This window comes from Hevea brasiliensis, chromosome 17, assembly GCF_030052815.1.
Source record: "Hevea brasiliensis isolate MT/VB/25A 57/8 chromosome 17, ASM3005281v1, whole genome shotgun sequence".
NCBI classification, from domain to species: domain Eukaryota; kingdom Viridiplantae; phylum Streptophyta; class Magnoliopsida; order Malpighiales; family Euphorbiaceae; genus Hevea; species Hevea brasiliensis.
The window spans coordinates 42,991,909-43,008,195 of record NC_079509.1 but is presented as its reverse complement, the minus strand read 5'-3'; the positions used below and the strand labels follow the sequence as shown (position 1 = coordinate 43,008,195).

General features: G+C 31.3%; 1 protein-coding gene and 1 non-coding gene across 2 annotated transcripts; both read right to left on the bottom strand.

Moving 5' to 3' along the window:
- Nucleotides 1-383: 383 nt before the first annotated feature.
- Nucleotides 384-490, bottom strand: LOC131175720 (small nucleolar RNA R71). Its single transcript, XR_009145909.1, has one exon. It is a non-coding gene; the product is annotated as a small nucleolar RNA R71 (small nucleolar RNA).
- Nucleotides 491-7,677: 7,187 nt separating this feature from the next.
- LOC110658845 (probable 1-deoxy-D-xylulose-5-phosphate synthase 2, chloroplastic) lies at nucleotides 7,678-11,036 on the bottom strand. The gene is made up of 9 exons (XM_021816606.2): nucleotides 10,754-11,036; nucleotides 10,479-10,658; nucleotides 10,211-10,375; nucleotides 9,669-10,091; nucleotides 9,262-9,535; nucleotides 8,858-9,165; nucleotides 8,471-8,752; nucleotides 8,110-8,394; nucleotides 7,678-8,006 (listed from the first exon to the last, which is right to left on the bottom strand). The coding sequence occupies exons 1-9, from the start codon at nucleotides 10,883-10,885 to the stop codon at nucleotides 7,854-7,856; spliced, it is 2,202 nt and encodes a 733-aa protein (XP_021672298.1). The 5' UTR covers nucleotides 10,886-11,036; the 3' UTR covers nucleotides 7,678-7,853.
- Between the last annotated feature and the right edge of the window lie 5,251 nt (nucleotides 11,037-16,287).

The window sequence follows — 16,287 nt, the reverse complement described above, 5'->3', positions numbered from 1 at the left end:
AATTTAAACTGTGTATTGAGTTGCTTGTGTTGATTTGTGAAATGAGATTGAATAATGGAGTTGTGATTGAGAAAAATATTGGGAGTATCTTTATTTTCATGTTTTGAAGAACTGTTTTCTCAAAATACAGACGGCACTCTGTCAAAATTTTTGTAAAAATTATGGAGATTTTAAATATCTAAAAATTTGGTTTATGTTTGGACTTTAAATAAAGGTTTTTAATATCTGAGAAAATTTTACCCACCAATTTAAAAATGAACGAAAATTATTTCAAAATCCCTTGTAGTATATTTAATGGGTTGCCGGTAGGCGAAGTACGGTAATTCATTAGGTGTACTATGAGAGCATGTTACATCTTACAAGGAGTAGGGTGTGACACTGCCAAAATAAAAAAAGAAATTTGTGGCATCCGGCAGTACAATGGAGAGAGCTTGTATGAGTATTGGGAGAGATTTAAGAAGCTGTGTGCAAGCTATCCCCATCATCAAATAAGTGAGCAGCTTTTAATTCAATATTTCTATGAGGGACTTCTACCAATGGACCACAGTATGATAGATGCTGCCAGTGGAGGAGCTTTGGTTGACAAGACACCAGAAGAGGCAAGGAGGCTGATTGCTAACATGGCAATAAATTCTCAGCAGTTTGTAATGAGAATGGATCACACACCTATGAAGGTTAATAAGGTAAGTACATCTAACCTTGAGAAACAAATTTCTGATTTAACTTCTTTGGTAAGGCAGTTGGCTATAGGGAACATGCAAACTGTTAAGGTGTGTGGAATTTGTTTGGGTTTGGGTCATGCTACTGACATTGTCCTGCATTACAAGAGGATGAATCGATGCAATATGCTAATGCAGTAGGACATTATGGACAGCCACAACACAGGTATGATCCCTATTCTAGTACTTATAATCCAAGATGGCCAGATCATCCCAATCTGAGTTATGGGAATCAACCGGTGCAAAACCGATACCAGCACCAAAGACCACAAGTGAATCAACCACCTCCACCTCCACCTCCGCCTCCCTCAAATCAAGGTATGTCACTTGATGAATTGTTAAGGTTTTGGCCAGCAATACACAATAGTTTCAACAGGAGACCAGAAATAACATTCAAAACATAGAGAGGCAGATTGGTCAGTTAGCCTCATCTGTGAGTAAGCTGGAAGCTCAAGGTTCTGGAAAGCTTCCATCACAAACAGTCATGAATCCCAGAGAAAATAAGAGTGCTATAGTGTTGGGGAGTGGGAAAGAAGTTGATAACCAGACTCCACATGAGCCAAAGAAGAAGCAAGGAGAAAAAGAGTCTGAAGTTCCTGAAGTTGAGGTAAATACTGAACCTAAACTAAATAAGGTTAATAATTATGTTATTCCTCCATTCCCCTGCAGATTGGCCAAGACGAAGAAAGAAGAACAAGAGAAAGAAATTTTGGAGACTTTCAAGAAAGTAGAGGTCAATATACCTTTACTTGATGCGATCAAACAAGTTCCTAGGTATGCTAAATTCCTTAAGGAACTATACACTACAAAGCGCAAGTTGGGGAATAATGAGAAGATCAGTGTGGGGGAAAATGTGTCTGCATTAATTCAGTAAAAATTACCCCCTAAGTGTAAGGATCTAGGTTCATTTTCTATTCCTTGCAGAATAGGTGATTCTAAATTTGAATGTGCAATGGCAGATTTAGGAGCATCTATTAATGTTATGTCAAATTTTATTTTTCAAACTTTAAATTTGGGTCCTTTGAAAGAAACCAGTGTCATTATTCAGTTAGCTGATCGTTCTAATGCTTACCCATTGGGCGTAGTTGAGGATGTGCTAGTGCAGGTTAGAGAATTGATTTTTCCTGCAGATTTTTATATTCTGGATATGGAGGATAGTGTTCCCACATCAAAGTCAGCTTTGATTTTGTTTAGAATTCCTTTCCTAAAAACTGTCAACATAAAAATTGATGTGGATAATGTTACCTTAACTATGAAGTTTGATAGAGAAACTGTCAAATTTAATATCTTTGATGCCATGAAGTATCCTGCTGATGATCATTCTATTTTTTCTATTGATGTTGTTGATACAATTATGCAGGATGTTTTTGAGTTAAGCATGGAGGATGAGTTAGAAGTGGTTATTAGTCAGGGAATTCAAGAAATTAGTACCAATTAGCCATTAAGTGTAGAGGTTCAAGAGGCAGTAATGGCATTACAGTCATTACCACTTGCTCAAAAAAGGTATGAAGTATCAAAGATTGACTTACCTATATCTCACACAAAATTATTACCTTCTGTGGTACAGGCACCAGTTCTTAAACTCAAGCCTCTACTTGAGCATTTGAAGTATGTTTACTTGGGAGACAATAAGACACTTTCAGTTATCATCTCAAGTAATTTAACAAAGATTCAAGAAGACAGATTGACTAGGATTCTGAGAATACACAAGGAAGCAATTGGATGGACAATAGCGAACATCAAAGGTATAAGTTCATCAATGTGCATGCACAGGATTTTACTGGAGGATGAGGCTAAACCAAGTAGAGAAGCTCAAAGGAGGTTGAACCCATAGATGATGGAGGTTGTGAAGAAGGAGATTTTAAAGCTATTGGATGCAGGAGTTATTTACCCAATTTCAAACAGCAAATGGGTAAGTCCAGTCCAAGTAGTGCTAAAAAAATCAGGAGTCACTATGGTCGCAAATCAAAATAATGACCTTGTTCCAACAAGGATTCAGAGTGGATGGCGAATGTGCATAGACTACCGCAAGCTGAATTCAACAACAAGAAAGGACCACTTCCCACAACCATTCATTGATCAGATGCTTAAGTGGTTAGCAGGTAAGTCTTATTTCTACTTTCTCAATGGCTTTTCTGGATATAATCAAATTGTGATCGCACCGGAGGATTAAGAAAAGACTACCTTCACTTGCCCTTTTAGAACTTTTGCTTTTAGAAGGATGCCCTTCGCGCTTTGTAATGCACCTGCCACATTTCAGAGATGCATGATGAGCATATTTTCATATTACATTGATACTTGCATTGAGGTGTTCATGGATGATTTTACTGTGTATGGTGATTCATTTGATGCATGTTTACATCATTTGACTTCTGTTCTTGAGAGATGCATTGAATGAGAACGAAACTGAGAGAGTCTTCATAAAGGAGATGATGCCGAGGGATGATGAAATATAAGGGTCTTCGTAAAGCATATGAAAATAGAGAAAATGGGACGATGGGTCATAGATGGTCAAAGCGATGATGCCAAGGGTAGCAAAGCAAAGCGAAGGAGATGGGAAAGTGAGGGTCTACGAGCAAGAGGAGAGGAAAGGAGTCGATGGTTTCTCAATTTATGTGACTAAGATTCTAGGAATGATATAAGAGAAAAAACGAAAGTCCTTTTAGGGATATGTGTATTTATACCACCATAAAAATGACAACACTTTGGTATTTTAGTCATCTTAGTTTTTTTTTTATGATTTTTTGCTTAAAAAACTGAACCAAATCAAAAATCGAACTATCATAAAATCTTAAACCGATACCAAACCAAAAAACTGAGCTAACTCGATTCGGTTCAGTTTTTCAGTTAAAACCATTGTGTGCTCACCCCTACTAACTATAGAATAAAATATTACTAGATCTCACATTTAGTGAATATGTGATGCCCCTCACCCGTCTACAGTGTAGCCGAGTAAAGCATGCCACATTCGGTGCCGAAGCATCCTATCTTATCTTGTCTTGTCCATCGTTAATTTTAAACTTCATAGAAAACATGTGGTATTTTTTTTATCACAATTTATTTCTATGGAGACGCGGGCAGAGCCTCCTCTATTTTATTAGCATCTGGCGGGTTCCAATATTTACCTGTCAACATAATCATATTCTACTCATTTCCTTATACATCATGTCATTCACAAATTCTCATGTAATTTCAAGAAAAATATATATTTCCTGCATGTGAAAATCCATATATAAAAATTTACAAATTTTATTTACAATACAAAATATAACTACATGATTTTTATATACAATAAACCAAAATACTAAGTCTAATACATGGGCCTTACCAACAAAATACAAAATGCTGAGATGACTCTGGACTGTGGCAGATCTGGTCAAAGCTCTATCAGAACACTACTGCTACTGCTGCTGCGACTGTGTTTGGTCTCTAATACCTACGCGATGGAAAATCAATGCGCTAAGCGAATTGCTTAGTGGTGCATAATTTTAAAGAAAAGTAACTAAATAATTAAAAATAATAATTCTAGGCAAATTTCATAAATTCTAAGTCTTTACAAATTTATTTAACTTTGGGATCAATTTATTTATCAGAATCTTATCTGTGCATTTATTTCATTTTCAGTCTTTTTTAAAATCATATCAATGCCCAAGTAACTTATAACAGACTATAAAGGCTAGATACACGGAAGTATACTAGTTAGACATCCATATGTTTACCCTGTATACAACTTTCATGTCAGGCACAAGGCTAGTGGGCAGGCTTTTAAAGCCAGAAATAAAATTAGGCACAATGGCCAACGGGCAGGCATATAGCCTGTAGAACAATCATATCACACATATTTTATTGATCAATAATTATTCATGTAGGTAGTACTACTATCTGTAGTCCCTAATTGGTATACCAATCAATCCAAGCTATAAATATAAGCCTAGGTTTACTTTAGGCGATTAAGCATTATTAATTTTTTTATTAGAAATTTCATGTCAATTTGTAGTGAGAAAGTGGGTCCCACATACCTATTTCATGTAATTTAGTATTTAGCAACATATTAGGGTTAAAACCCTACCATAAAATAATTTGTCTTATGAACTTTTCTTTAGGTTCAATTTTAATGTCTTAAATTTACCTATCAATTTGATCAATTTGTGACCACTGTTTGGCCATACTTCCTTCATAGAAGTTGTTCCTCTATGTCTTGTCTTTGTTTTCCTTTTTGGAATCATGTCATTTGGATTGCTAGAGCTCAAGTTATGGTCAAATAAACATAACTAGTATATTTCCTAATTCTGGTTCCTTAACTAGGCAGCTTTTGGACTTAGATTTTACCTAATTAATGGAATAGGTTGTAGCCACTTTTAGGCTTATTGTTCTTCATAGCAATTGTGGCCCTATGTCTTGTGGTCACTCAAAATTTTTAATTGCAATTTTTCAGATTTTTTAGAATTAATTATAGCTAAATCACTGGCCTGGACTCGTGTACCCTATGCCAACAGGATTCCAGTTCAGGTCAATGGTTTTGACTCAACTTTTAGGATTCTTACATTTATAATTTGTAGAAAGTGTCTAAAACAAAGTTGGAGCCCTATTTCTTAAGTTTCCAGAACAATATGGCTCATCCCAATTGGAGTTTCCTAGTGGGAGATATGACTAAAAGGCTGTTCTAGCGTCAAGTGGTCACTTAGGCAATTTCCAGAATTTGCATATTAATTTGACCTAGCCAACTGACCTAGTTCCCTTAATTTCTAGGTTTTGGTCAAGGCACCAATATTGTAGATTTATGTCTTGTGGAAATTTTGCCACTGGTTTCATTATATTTGGATTTTTGTAGACTAATTTATGGCCCTTTTGCTAAAACTGGTCGGGTAAACCTATGTCTAGCAATTTCTAGGCAATATGGTTCTAGACAATTTTGTGACTTAATTTGGGCCAGCAATTTGATTTGGTTATAGGCATTTTTGGGCTCTATGATCTTCATAAAAGTTGTAGTCCAATGTCTAAGCTTTCTAATGGTATAAAAGTCATGTCATTTGGACCGGTCTAGAGGGAGTTATGACCAAATGAATGTGTACTGTTTATTTGGTCATTTTCTGGGTTCATTGTATGGTTAGCCGAATTGGAATAGTAAATTGGTCAAGTTATAGATAGAATTTGGGCATGGTTTCTTCATAAAAAATGGAGTATTTTGGGTCTAGTTTTATCTCCAATTAGCCTTATACCAATTGGAGCAACACAAATTTAGTTATGGCTCAAAACACACACTCGACTTATAGAGTCCCAAACCTGCAAAGAAATGTACACTCCCAATTTCATTTCCTCCAACTCCCAAACTACAATTTGGCATTCATGGCACTTCTAAATATTATCAACTTATCTCAACAAAGTCAAATTCCAACAATTATACAAAATCTCCAATAGTTAGGTCAAAACCCTAACTCAAAGTGTCAAAGTCAAGCATACACATGCAATCCAATTTCTAGTACATGTAACTTCATCACTCAACATACAACTCACATCTACTTATTCATCAACACCACTAATCACCATTTGCATGCATGAATTTATCAAACTCCCATGTTTTCCAAGGCTGCCGAATTCTAGGGTTCTCAAATACTCATCATTTTCTTCAATTTCCTTATCATACCAACTCATTTCAACATGCTTAGCATGATTAAAGAAGAGAGGTAAGATAAATTTGCACTAACCTTGTTCAAGAAATGTCTAAGCTTATAAAACTTCAAGTTCCTTTAAATTCTTGGCTGCCAATAGACTTCCCAAAGTGTGGGGATAATTTTTATTGAAGGGATTTATGGAAAATATGGTGAGAAATGGGAGGAAATCAAGCTCAAAAGCTTGAAAATGGTGGGAGTGGTTTGGAGAGAATTTCAGCCATGGGAGGTTTAGAAGGAAAAAGATGAAAAAGACTTTGAGTGGTTGAAATCTTGTCATCTTATGCTTATATATATCCTATGGTAAATTACATAAAATATTAATGATGTAATATTTGCATTATACTTAGTAATAACTCATATAATAACTCATATATTTATATTTGGTTTTCTTTCTTTTCTTTTTTCCATTTCAATTTCATTTTTAATGATTTTAATTTATTTTATATGTTTTAATCTCTCTTATTTTAATTGACATTTAGGTCAAAATTTAACTCTGAGGTTGAAATGACTAAAATGCCCTTCGTGATGCTTGTCGGGTTATTTTTGTTTGTACTAATTAATAAATATTTCTAAATTTTATGTGACATTTTTACTATCATTTATACCTCAGTAAATCTTTAATTAAGTCCTAAAAATTATTTCCTAGGGTTCTTCGCAAGTCTGGGGTCGGCAACTGACTTCTCAGTTACTTCTTGGTACAGTCACCCATCACCGGAATATCGACTCATTTAACCTAGTTGCATTTCATTTCCTTTATTTTCTCTTAATTTTTATTATATTTTCTTAATATTTATTCCATCAATTTATGCCTCCTCAATTTATTATAGTTCCAGATATTCTGGCTGTCCGAATTACAGAATAAGAAAGTATGTACTTAAGTGTAAGTTTGTATTGATTATTTAATTATTCATTAAATAATAAAATTATATATGATTATTTTAAGTGGGTAGTTTTGTACAATGAAGTAAATGTATATGTTAAAATAAAAATATAATTAATGAATTTTAACTCAATGATATATCGGTAAAAACCATAAACCAAACTAAGCTTCAAATGTATTTCATCATTAAATTATTAACATAATATTGCAGCTGTTGTTTATTAATTAAATCTAATATTTTTTGAGTCTGACTCCATTGCAGGGGCATAAATACCCAGAAATGTATGGGTACAAGGAAAAAAAAAAAAAGAAAGAAACGATGAATCAAAACAGGCAATGGCAATTACTTGGAATTTGTTTCAAGTTGGAATCAAACAATGGAACTCAATACATGCAGGGAAAGATATATCCTGCCAATGGTATGCTTCAATTGCATTAAAAATCTCGACTTATTATTACATTGAGAGCACTGTCCTTGCTATTCAAAATATACAAAAATAATCAATGAAGAGGACGGCACATTTGCTAATGCATTTCGTCCTCCATACAAATTTTACACTTGAAAAAGTGCCTTCTTTTCATTCATAGGTTTAGAAGGTGAAGACTGTCCTTTTGCCCTCCAATCAGTGACACAACTGTGGCTGCAATATGCTTTGGACTGAGTCCTGCCTCTTCTATCTGGTCTGCTTGAGATCCATGGTCGATGTATCTGTCAGGAAGCACCATAGACCTCAACTGCAACATTTAAAGTATAATCACGTCAGCAAATGTTTTATAAAAAGAGAAGAATTTGATAGTTTACATATAAATAGATACAAATATATTAATTGGAAAATACCTTAAGATTTCCATCTAGCAATCCATTTAAGCACAAGAAATGAGTAACATGAGAGCCAAATCCTCCAATGGATCCTTCTTCGGCGGTGATGAGTATCTCATGCTCTTGAGCTAGCTGCCCGATTAACTCTCCATCAAGAGGTTTGCAGAATCTGGCATCAGCTATTGTAGCTGTGATGCCAAATTTCTGAAGAAGATCAGCTGCAGCCAAGCAACTTTGTACTATTGTTCCATAGCCAAGAATGGCAACTCTGCTTCCCTCTCTTAGAATTCTTCCTTTACCAATCTGTAATCCAAATTTTATCAGTTAGAAAATTATGCAGATGGAAAATTTTGTCAAATTTGTTTAGGTTTGTAAGTACCTCCAAAGGTGTCCCCTTGTTGTTAGGTGGAAGAGTGGTACCAATGCCATTTCCTCTAGGGTACCTAAAGCAACAAGGACGGTCATCAATGGCTGCAGCTGTAGCCACCATATGCATCAGTTCAGTCTCATCAGAAGGAGCCATAACCACCATGTTAGGTAAACAAGCCATGTAAGTAACATCGAAAGCTCCGCAATGGGTTGGACCATCTGCACCCACAAGGCCAGCCCTATCTAATGCAAATCTCACTGGAAGCTTTTGAAGGTCCACATCATGAACAACCTGTGCATCACCAAACTCACATTTAACTACGGATTCAAAATTTTCTCTTCGTACATCATTTGAATGAAAAGCAATCAAGGCTTTAAACAGAGTAATTTCATTTACCTGATCATAACCTCTTTGAAGGAAAGATGAGTATATAGCACAGAAAGGTTTTAGGCCTTCAGTTGCTAGACCAGCAGCAAAGGTAACAGCATGTTGTTCTGCAATCCCAACATCGAAACATCTATCTGGGAATTGTTTCTGGAACAAATTAAGCCCTGTGCCTCCTCCCATTGCAGCATGGATGGCTACAATCTTATCATCTCTTTCTGCTTCAGCAATCAGAGACTCCGCAAAGTATTGAGTGTAGGAACGAGTACTTGATTTGGACTTCAATTGTTTTCCAGAAGTTGGATCAAATTTCACAACACCTAAAGGAAACAAAACCCCATTGTGCTTAACAGTTAAATGGAGTCCATAGAAACAAAAATTTTGTTAATATTTGTTTGAAGAAGAATGGCGTGTACCATGCATCTTATCAGCAGCTATCTCAGCTGGAGTATAACCCTTCCCCTTCTCGGTGATCACATGGATAAGAACAGGTCCTGGTGCTGGCAATGACTTGACCTTCTTTAATATAGTTACAAGGTCCTCCACGCTATGCCCATCTACAGGACCAATATAGTACAATCCTAGCTCTTCAAATAAGCTAGCGCCAGTACCAGCTGCCATTCCTCTCACATAGGAATCAACTTTAGCTGCAATTTCATGTGTTTGCCCTCCAATTTGCTTTGTGATGCCCTGTTAAATGTTTCAAGATCGCGATTTTGTTATTAACTGAATCAATCCCAATTGTCGAAAGAGAATTAGTGAGAAGTAATAAGACATAGCCTCACAGTCCTAAAAAGTACTCCGATGAAGTTAAAAGACTAACCTTTGCAGCTTCGCGTAGCTGGCGAAGCTTTCTGCTTGATTGTAGCTTTGTCAAGGCTTTGCTCAGAGCACCAACAGGAGGAGCAGGACCATCCACAGTAGCAGTAGGCAAAGAAACTTGCTTATTGTCATTCAAGATTATAATGAGATTTGAATCCAGATATCCTGCATTGTTCATTGCCTCATATGCCTGTCCTGCTGTCATGGCGCCATCACCTATAACTGCAATCACATGATTGTCCTTCCCCACCAAGTCTCTACCAACAGCCATACCTATCCCAGCTGAAATGCTAGTAGAACTGTGTCCAGCTCCAAAGGCATCATGTTCACTTTCATCCCTCTTGGGAAACCCTGCAAGCCCAAAAGTTTGTCGAATTGTATTCATTCTTGATCTCCTTCCTGTTAAAATCTTATGCGGGTAGGCCTGCAGATATCCATAAACAAATAAGCAAGATTAATATTAGCTTTAATAATTAAAATAGCGGAAGAAAACATAATTAAAATTCTGATGATATATTGGTCTATATCCATAATTTTTTTCACCTGATGGCCAACATCCCAGATGATTTTGTCTTCAGGAGTATTAAATACATGGTGAAGTGCCACTGTTATCTCCGCAACTCCTAAGCTTGAACTCAAGTGCCCTCCGGTTTTTGAAACTGTATAAACTATCTCTTCTCGAAGTTCATCAGCCAATACCTCAAGCTCCTATCGATTTTTCAAAACCAACATATTTATGGTTTAATTTAAAAAATAAAATTGGTTGTGTATACATTTTCTTTAACTGAAAATTCATTCATTTCAGTTTTACCTGAACGGAAAGATTTTTCATGTGAATTGGATAGTTTATAGTATCAAGAATTGGTGTAGATGGCTTATTTCCAGAGAAGTTAAGCGATCTTCTCTGCTTTGCTTCCTGCTCTCTTATAACCATAGCACTATTATCATCACTTGCATTATTATCCAAAGCAGCTACTACTGCTCCATGAAACTGAAGACACCAGAGAATCAAATCCATTTAATCTCTCTTTTCAGAAACGAAAACAAACCATCCAAAACTAAACAACAAATTAATCAAATGATTACCTTTCGCTTGGTTTTGGAGACATTGGTTGTAGTGGGTTTATGAGGCAGCAGCTGACCAGAGAAAGAATGGGTATCTTGAGCAAAAGCCGAAGGAAGAAGAAAACTTGATCTGAGAAGTGAAGTAGCCGCCATATCTAGGTTGCTAAAAAAGATAAAGAGTTAATTAATCGAGAGTAGCTGAAGCTTGAGAACAAGAAGAAGAAGAAGAAGAAGAAGCAGAAGAAGAAGTAGCTGAAGCTCTACTGATGGCTGACAGAAGAGAAGAGCCTGAGAGAGCCTGAGAGAGAAGGAGAAAGTGAAGTGCTTTTATAGGAAAAGTTTTGGCGTTTGAAAAGTCAGTCAAGAAGCAACAACTTTTTCACATTATATATAAAATTAGGCCCCGTAAGACTGCCATTAGTTTGTAAGGTTCTTAACTCCTTCCTTTCTTTTGTCTTCTTCTACTGTTTTTATTATTATTATTATTATTATTAATGGCAAAAAAATATAAACTTTACTATTTTATAATTGCAATCCAAATTATTAATAATAATTTTTTATTATTTCTTCTTAAGGTTCTAACATATTTTCTAAAATGTTATAGCAGAATAGTAAAAGACTAATGTTGGGTAGGTATTGATTTTGGAAATTCTTTTAATGTTTTTTAGTATATTAACTTAATTTTGGTGATGGAGAAATTGATAAGAAAAGAACAGTTTTAAATTACGTATATTCCAAGAATACTGCATTCAAAATGCTTGAACTGGAGGAAGTAAACCAAAGACCTTAAAGAATTATATTGGCTGCCGCCAAAATTCACTACTCCTTAAGTTCTGTCTATGAATTTGAATCTTGTGGTCTCCTCTCCTTTTAAGAGTTTTATTCAACAAGTCCTTGGAATATATCAGAGACCTTTAATTTTTCCATGAGAAGGATAAGATATTTAGGAAAAATAATAATTATTTTATTTAAAAAAAAATCACTCTTTTCTATTTATTTTTTTTCTTATTATACAAATGAGGGCAAAAGCACTTTGAAGTAGAAATATATCCATGCACGTAATTCACACATTAATTTAATATGAAATATTATACTTACGGGACGAAACTAGAAATTCAAAATTGAGGTCAAAAATTAATATTAAGATGAAATTAAATGAAATCTTAATAAAATATAAGTATTAAAATAAAAATATAAAATATTAAAAGATGAAATAAAATAATAAAAAATAATAAAAATACAAATATTAAAATAAAAATATTGAAGGGACAATTAGTAATTAAAAAATTAGAATTTATAAATAAAATTTTAAATTTTATAAATTTTTATGGACAAATAGTAATTTTTAAAAAAAAAATTATACTAAATTTTATAGGTAAAATTTTAATTTCAAAAAGATTTGGGATCGTGCCCCTCCAATTTACACGTGGTACCATCCCTACGTACTTATATACGTCTAATAATATATCAGGATTATTAAATTTTTAAAATTAAAAAAATTTAATCACTAAACAATTTTATATATATTTTTTTTTTCTTTTTATTGTTTATGCATTATATTTATATTTTTTTCAAATCATTATTAGTACTAGTAAATATACATAATATTTAAATATATTATATTTCTTTAATATATTAAGAGAATATATAAAATTTTAATATTTAAAATAATAAAAATAATTATATAATTGAACCAATGACTCTACAACTTTAATCAATATTCTTATTATGTATTATTATATTTTTATTATTTTATTATAAAATCTTCATTAAAATGTTTAAGAGATAAAAAGTTTATTCTATGTAAAAAGTAATAAAAAAACATGAAATAATTAATTAAATTTTATTAAAAAAATATTTAGAATAATTTTAATAAAAAGAAAATATTAAATTTTAATTTAAATATAAAAAAGTTAACTATTGTTAAATATGTGCATAGCAAAAACATTTAAGTTAATTTATTAATAAAGTGGAAGAAAATCGCATTACACGACAGTGAAAATCACGTTTTGTGTTTTTGAATGATCAACTCTTCTTTCATTATTATTATTATTATTATTATTATTATTATTATTATTATTATTATTTAACTTGGCATGCTATTTTTAATATGAAAATTATTATAGAAAAATAGTAAATAAAATTCAATTTTTTCAATTTAGTTTATGTATTACAATATAGATGCTTATTAAATTACAATATTAATAATAAGATTGTGTAGTACATATAATTTCTTTTTTGTATTGTGGATATGAAAAAATTCCAAACCTAAGGTGATAATTCAACATGATTGAGTTGAATAAAATATCAAGATAAACCTCTTCTTTTTTTAACTTTATATTTATATTGAGTTGGTTCAAGATTTTGATTCCTAAAAGAAAGCACTCCGCACAAATTTTTTATTTTAATTAATAAAATATGATAATAAAAATTATAATAAATATATATATATATATTTAAAATAAGCATAATAAAAATTAGTTGCATTTTGTGAAATATAATGCTTTATTTACTTTTTAAGATATTGCTTTAAAAAAAGAAATTGCTCGTTTATTATTTAGCAAAAAACGATGCTTTTATTTTTCTTTCAAAATAAAAAATAACAATAATAAAATAAATTCACATTATGAAGCCTCCTATAGTTATTTGAAATATCAAACGTATACTATCATTTTTTATCATATATATAAAGAGAGAAAAATACATTTTATCTTTATTCGATTTATTATAAATTTAAAATATAAATATATAGGATTAATATATTAAATATGTGAGTTTCATTATATATTTTTTTCTTTAATTTTATGGTAAACTAAAATTATGTAAGAAAAGTCCTAGATAATAAAGAATTTAAAATTTTATAATTATCCTCCTTTTAAGGATATTTTTTTAAAATGAAGTTGAACCCGGAATTTAATATTTAAATCTTATAATAATAATAATAATAATAATAATAATAATAATAATAATAATAATAAAAGTAAGAACTTTAATGCTTGTTTTATAGTTCTAAGACCAATTTTTAATTTTATCAATAAAATATATAAATTAATAAAAATTTCACACTCAATATTTGACGAGATAAACTTAATTTATGTAAAAATGATGTTAATGTGATAGTTACATGGGAAATAAAAATATAGTATGGTTAAATATATAAATTCACTCTTAAATTTTATTAACAATATTTAATGATAATTTAAGCTTTTAAAACGTTTATTTAAATATTAATTGTTAATAAATAAAATTAAGAAAATTCTATAATTTTTTATTGAGTAACGTATTATATAATTGCATTGATCATAAAATATATTATTTTTTTATCATCAATCTCTAGTCTCAAAATTCATGTTAATTTTAATTTTTATAATTTTTTGAAGCTAACTGTGCAAAGTAATTAAAAAATAATAATAACTAGTTGTGTTCTTAAACTTAATATATATTTTTTGGAAAAAGCAATTTTTAATTGGAGTTTATTTTAACTTGAACATTTTCAGGTATATGAAAATTTTTATTAACTTATTTATTTTATTTATTAAAATTCTTCTACAAAAGAGAGATAAGAAAAGTGAAGAGATAAGAGTAATTAGACTAGACGGAGACACTCTTTTAAAAGGATAACTCTCCAATATTTATCATTAATATCAGTCTAGAATTTTTTTTCTGTATTAAAAATTACAAAAAAAAAAAAAGAGATTTTTTATCACTTTTTTGAATTTCCGTTTGCTTAGTAATCCAAACAACGGTCCACTTTTTAAGCACCTTGAATAGACACCTGGTATGTTTAGATACGCTAGGGCAAAATTTATTGGTCGGAGCTAATAAATTTTAATTTTTTAAAATTTAAGATATACATGTTTTTTTGGTAAGGCTTTTCTTGTAGTCTGGCAGTCAGTAAACATAGGCAACTAATAATTTTTAATAAAATAACTGAAAACGGCTGCTCGCGTAGAATAGGGGAAAGTCTACTAAGTCCAATATTGTAGGGCCGCCTTCTTTTTGTACTTTAGTTGGTTGGAATGCATGTTACGCCTTCCACCACGGTTCGATTTTAAATCAGAATCAAATCAAAATTGATTCGATCAAAATCAAATTAAAATTGATTAAAATTAGAATCGATTTTGAATCGGATTGAAATCATTTTTTTACAATTTGATTTAGGTTTATATTTTTTAAGAACCATGAACCGACGGTTTCGAATCGAATTGAACCGACAATTTCAAATCGAATTAAACTGACGATTTAAATATAAAAAAATTCAATAAATATGTTACCTTACTCCTAATTCATTTATATATATCATTAATTCTCTACACAACTATTCTTTGCATTTTCTTCAATTCTTAATATTTTTTCAATTTTTCTTAAATTCTCTAAATAATTATTACCTACACTCATTTTAATTTTCAATACTCTCTCAATTTTCCTACTTTATTATTTTATATACTTACTGAAATTTTCAATACTATCTCAATTAATTTGTTATTACTTTATATCTTCAATTAAATTTCCAATACTCTCTATTTTAATTTTTTTTTCTTTTATACTTTTTAATTATCAATTATTATATAATTTTTTTAAAAAAGGCAAGTAATAGAACTAAAAATTTTTATTCCTCTAAATCCTAAAGGGATATTTAGGTAAAATTAAGTTCATACACTTTTTGCTGATTTCTTTAAAAAAAATTAATTTCATCTCTAATTTTTTAATCAGGTTCAAGTCTTTATTTATTAAATTTTTCTTAAAGATAAATTATTCTTTCTTTTTTTTCTTATTTTATTTTCATTGAAAGATTTCTAAGAAAAATTAAAATATTTTTACAAATATAACTTAAATTTTGAGTCAATAAAATTTTTCTCTAATTTTTTTTGTCTAAGCTACCCTTAAACCATCCCTAAACCGCTTCCAAACCGTCCTTCAAACTGTCTTAACCGTTCTTTTTCGAATCGCCCTTCAATCCGTTTTAAACCGGGACTTAAACCGAAACCGGTGGTTCAGGAACCGTGTTCCAAATCATCCCCTGACGGTTTGGTTCAGGTTCATGATTTCATTGAACTTAAATCGGTGGTTCAGGAACAGTAACTGGCAGTTCCTGAATCGTGGCCACCCCTACTTCCACACACCCCGTTTTGTAATTAATAATTATTCAGAATTGAGTAATTAAAAATTATTTTTAAAAAAATATAGGAATTGGAAAAAACCATAATTTAAAAAAAAAAACACATAATTGGCTTTTGAAGTATATGTTCTGTTATTCTTTAAATTTTTATGTATAAGCTTATTTATTTTTAGGCTAATTTATAACCTTAATAGCACACAAAAGTAATACAAACTTAATGAAAAAAAAGATCACAAATATGGATTTTTCCCCAGAAAAAATAATGAGTATAATTTTAATTTGTACTTGAGCCTAGAAAACACTTATTTTAGTCAGAGATGAGCATTATTCAGTTTAAACTAAATAAATCGAATCAAATCGCCTTAATTCGATTCAGTTTTTAATATAATTCGGTTCGATTCAATTTTATATTATTTTAGTTTGATTCGATTTTAGA

What these genes read in the sequence shown, in the direction of transcription:
- LOC110658845 (XM_021816606.2), bottom strand. Translation starts at nt 10,885, where the DNA reads ATGGCGGCTACTTCACTTCTCAGATCAAGTTTTCTTCTTCCTTCGGCT. An exon ending in AGCTGCTGATAAGATGCATG is followed by an intron (nt 9,166 to 9,261) that starts GTACACGCCATT and finishes TGTTTCCTTTAG; the next exon opens with GTGTTGTGAAATTTGATCCA. An exon ending in TGCTAGATGGAAATCTTAAG is followed by an intron (nt 8,007 to 8,109) that starts GTATTTTCCAAT and finishes TAAATGTTGCAG; the next exon opens with TTGAGGTCTATGGTGCTTCC.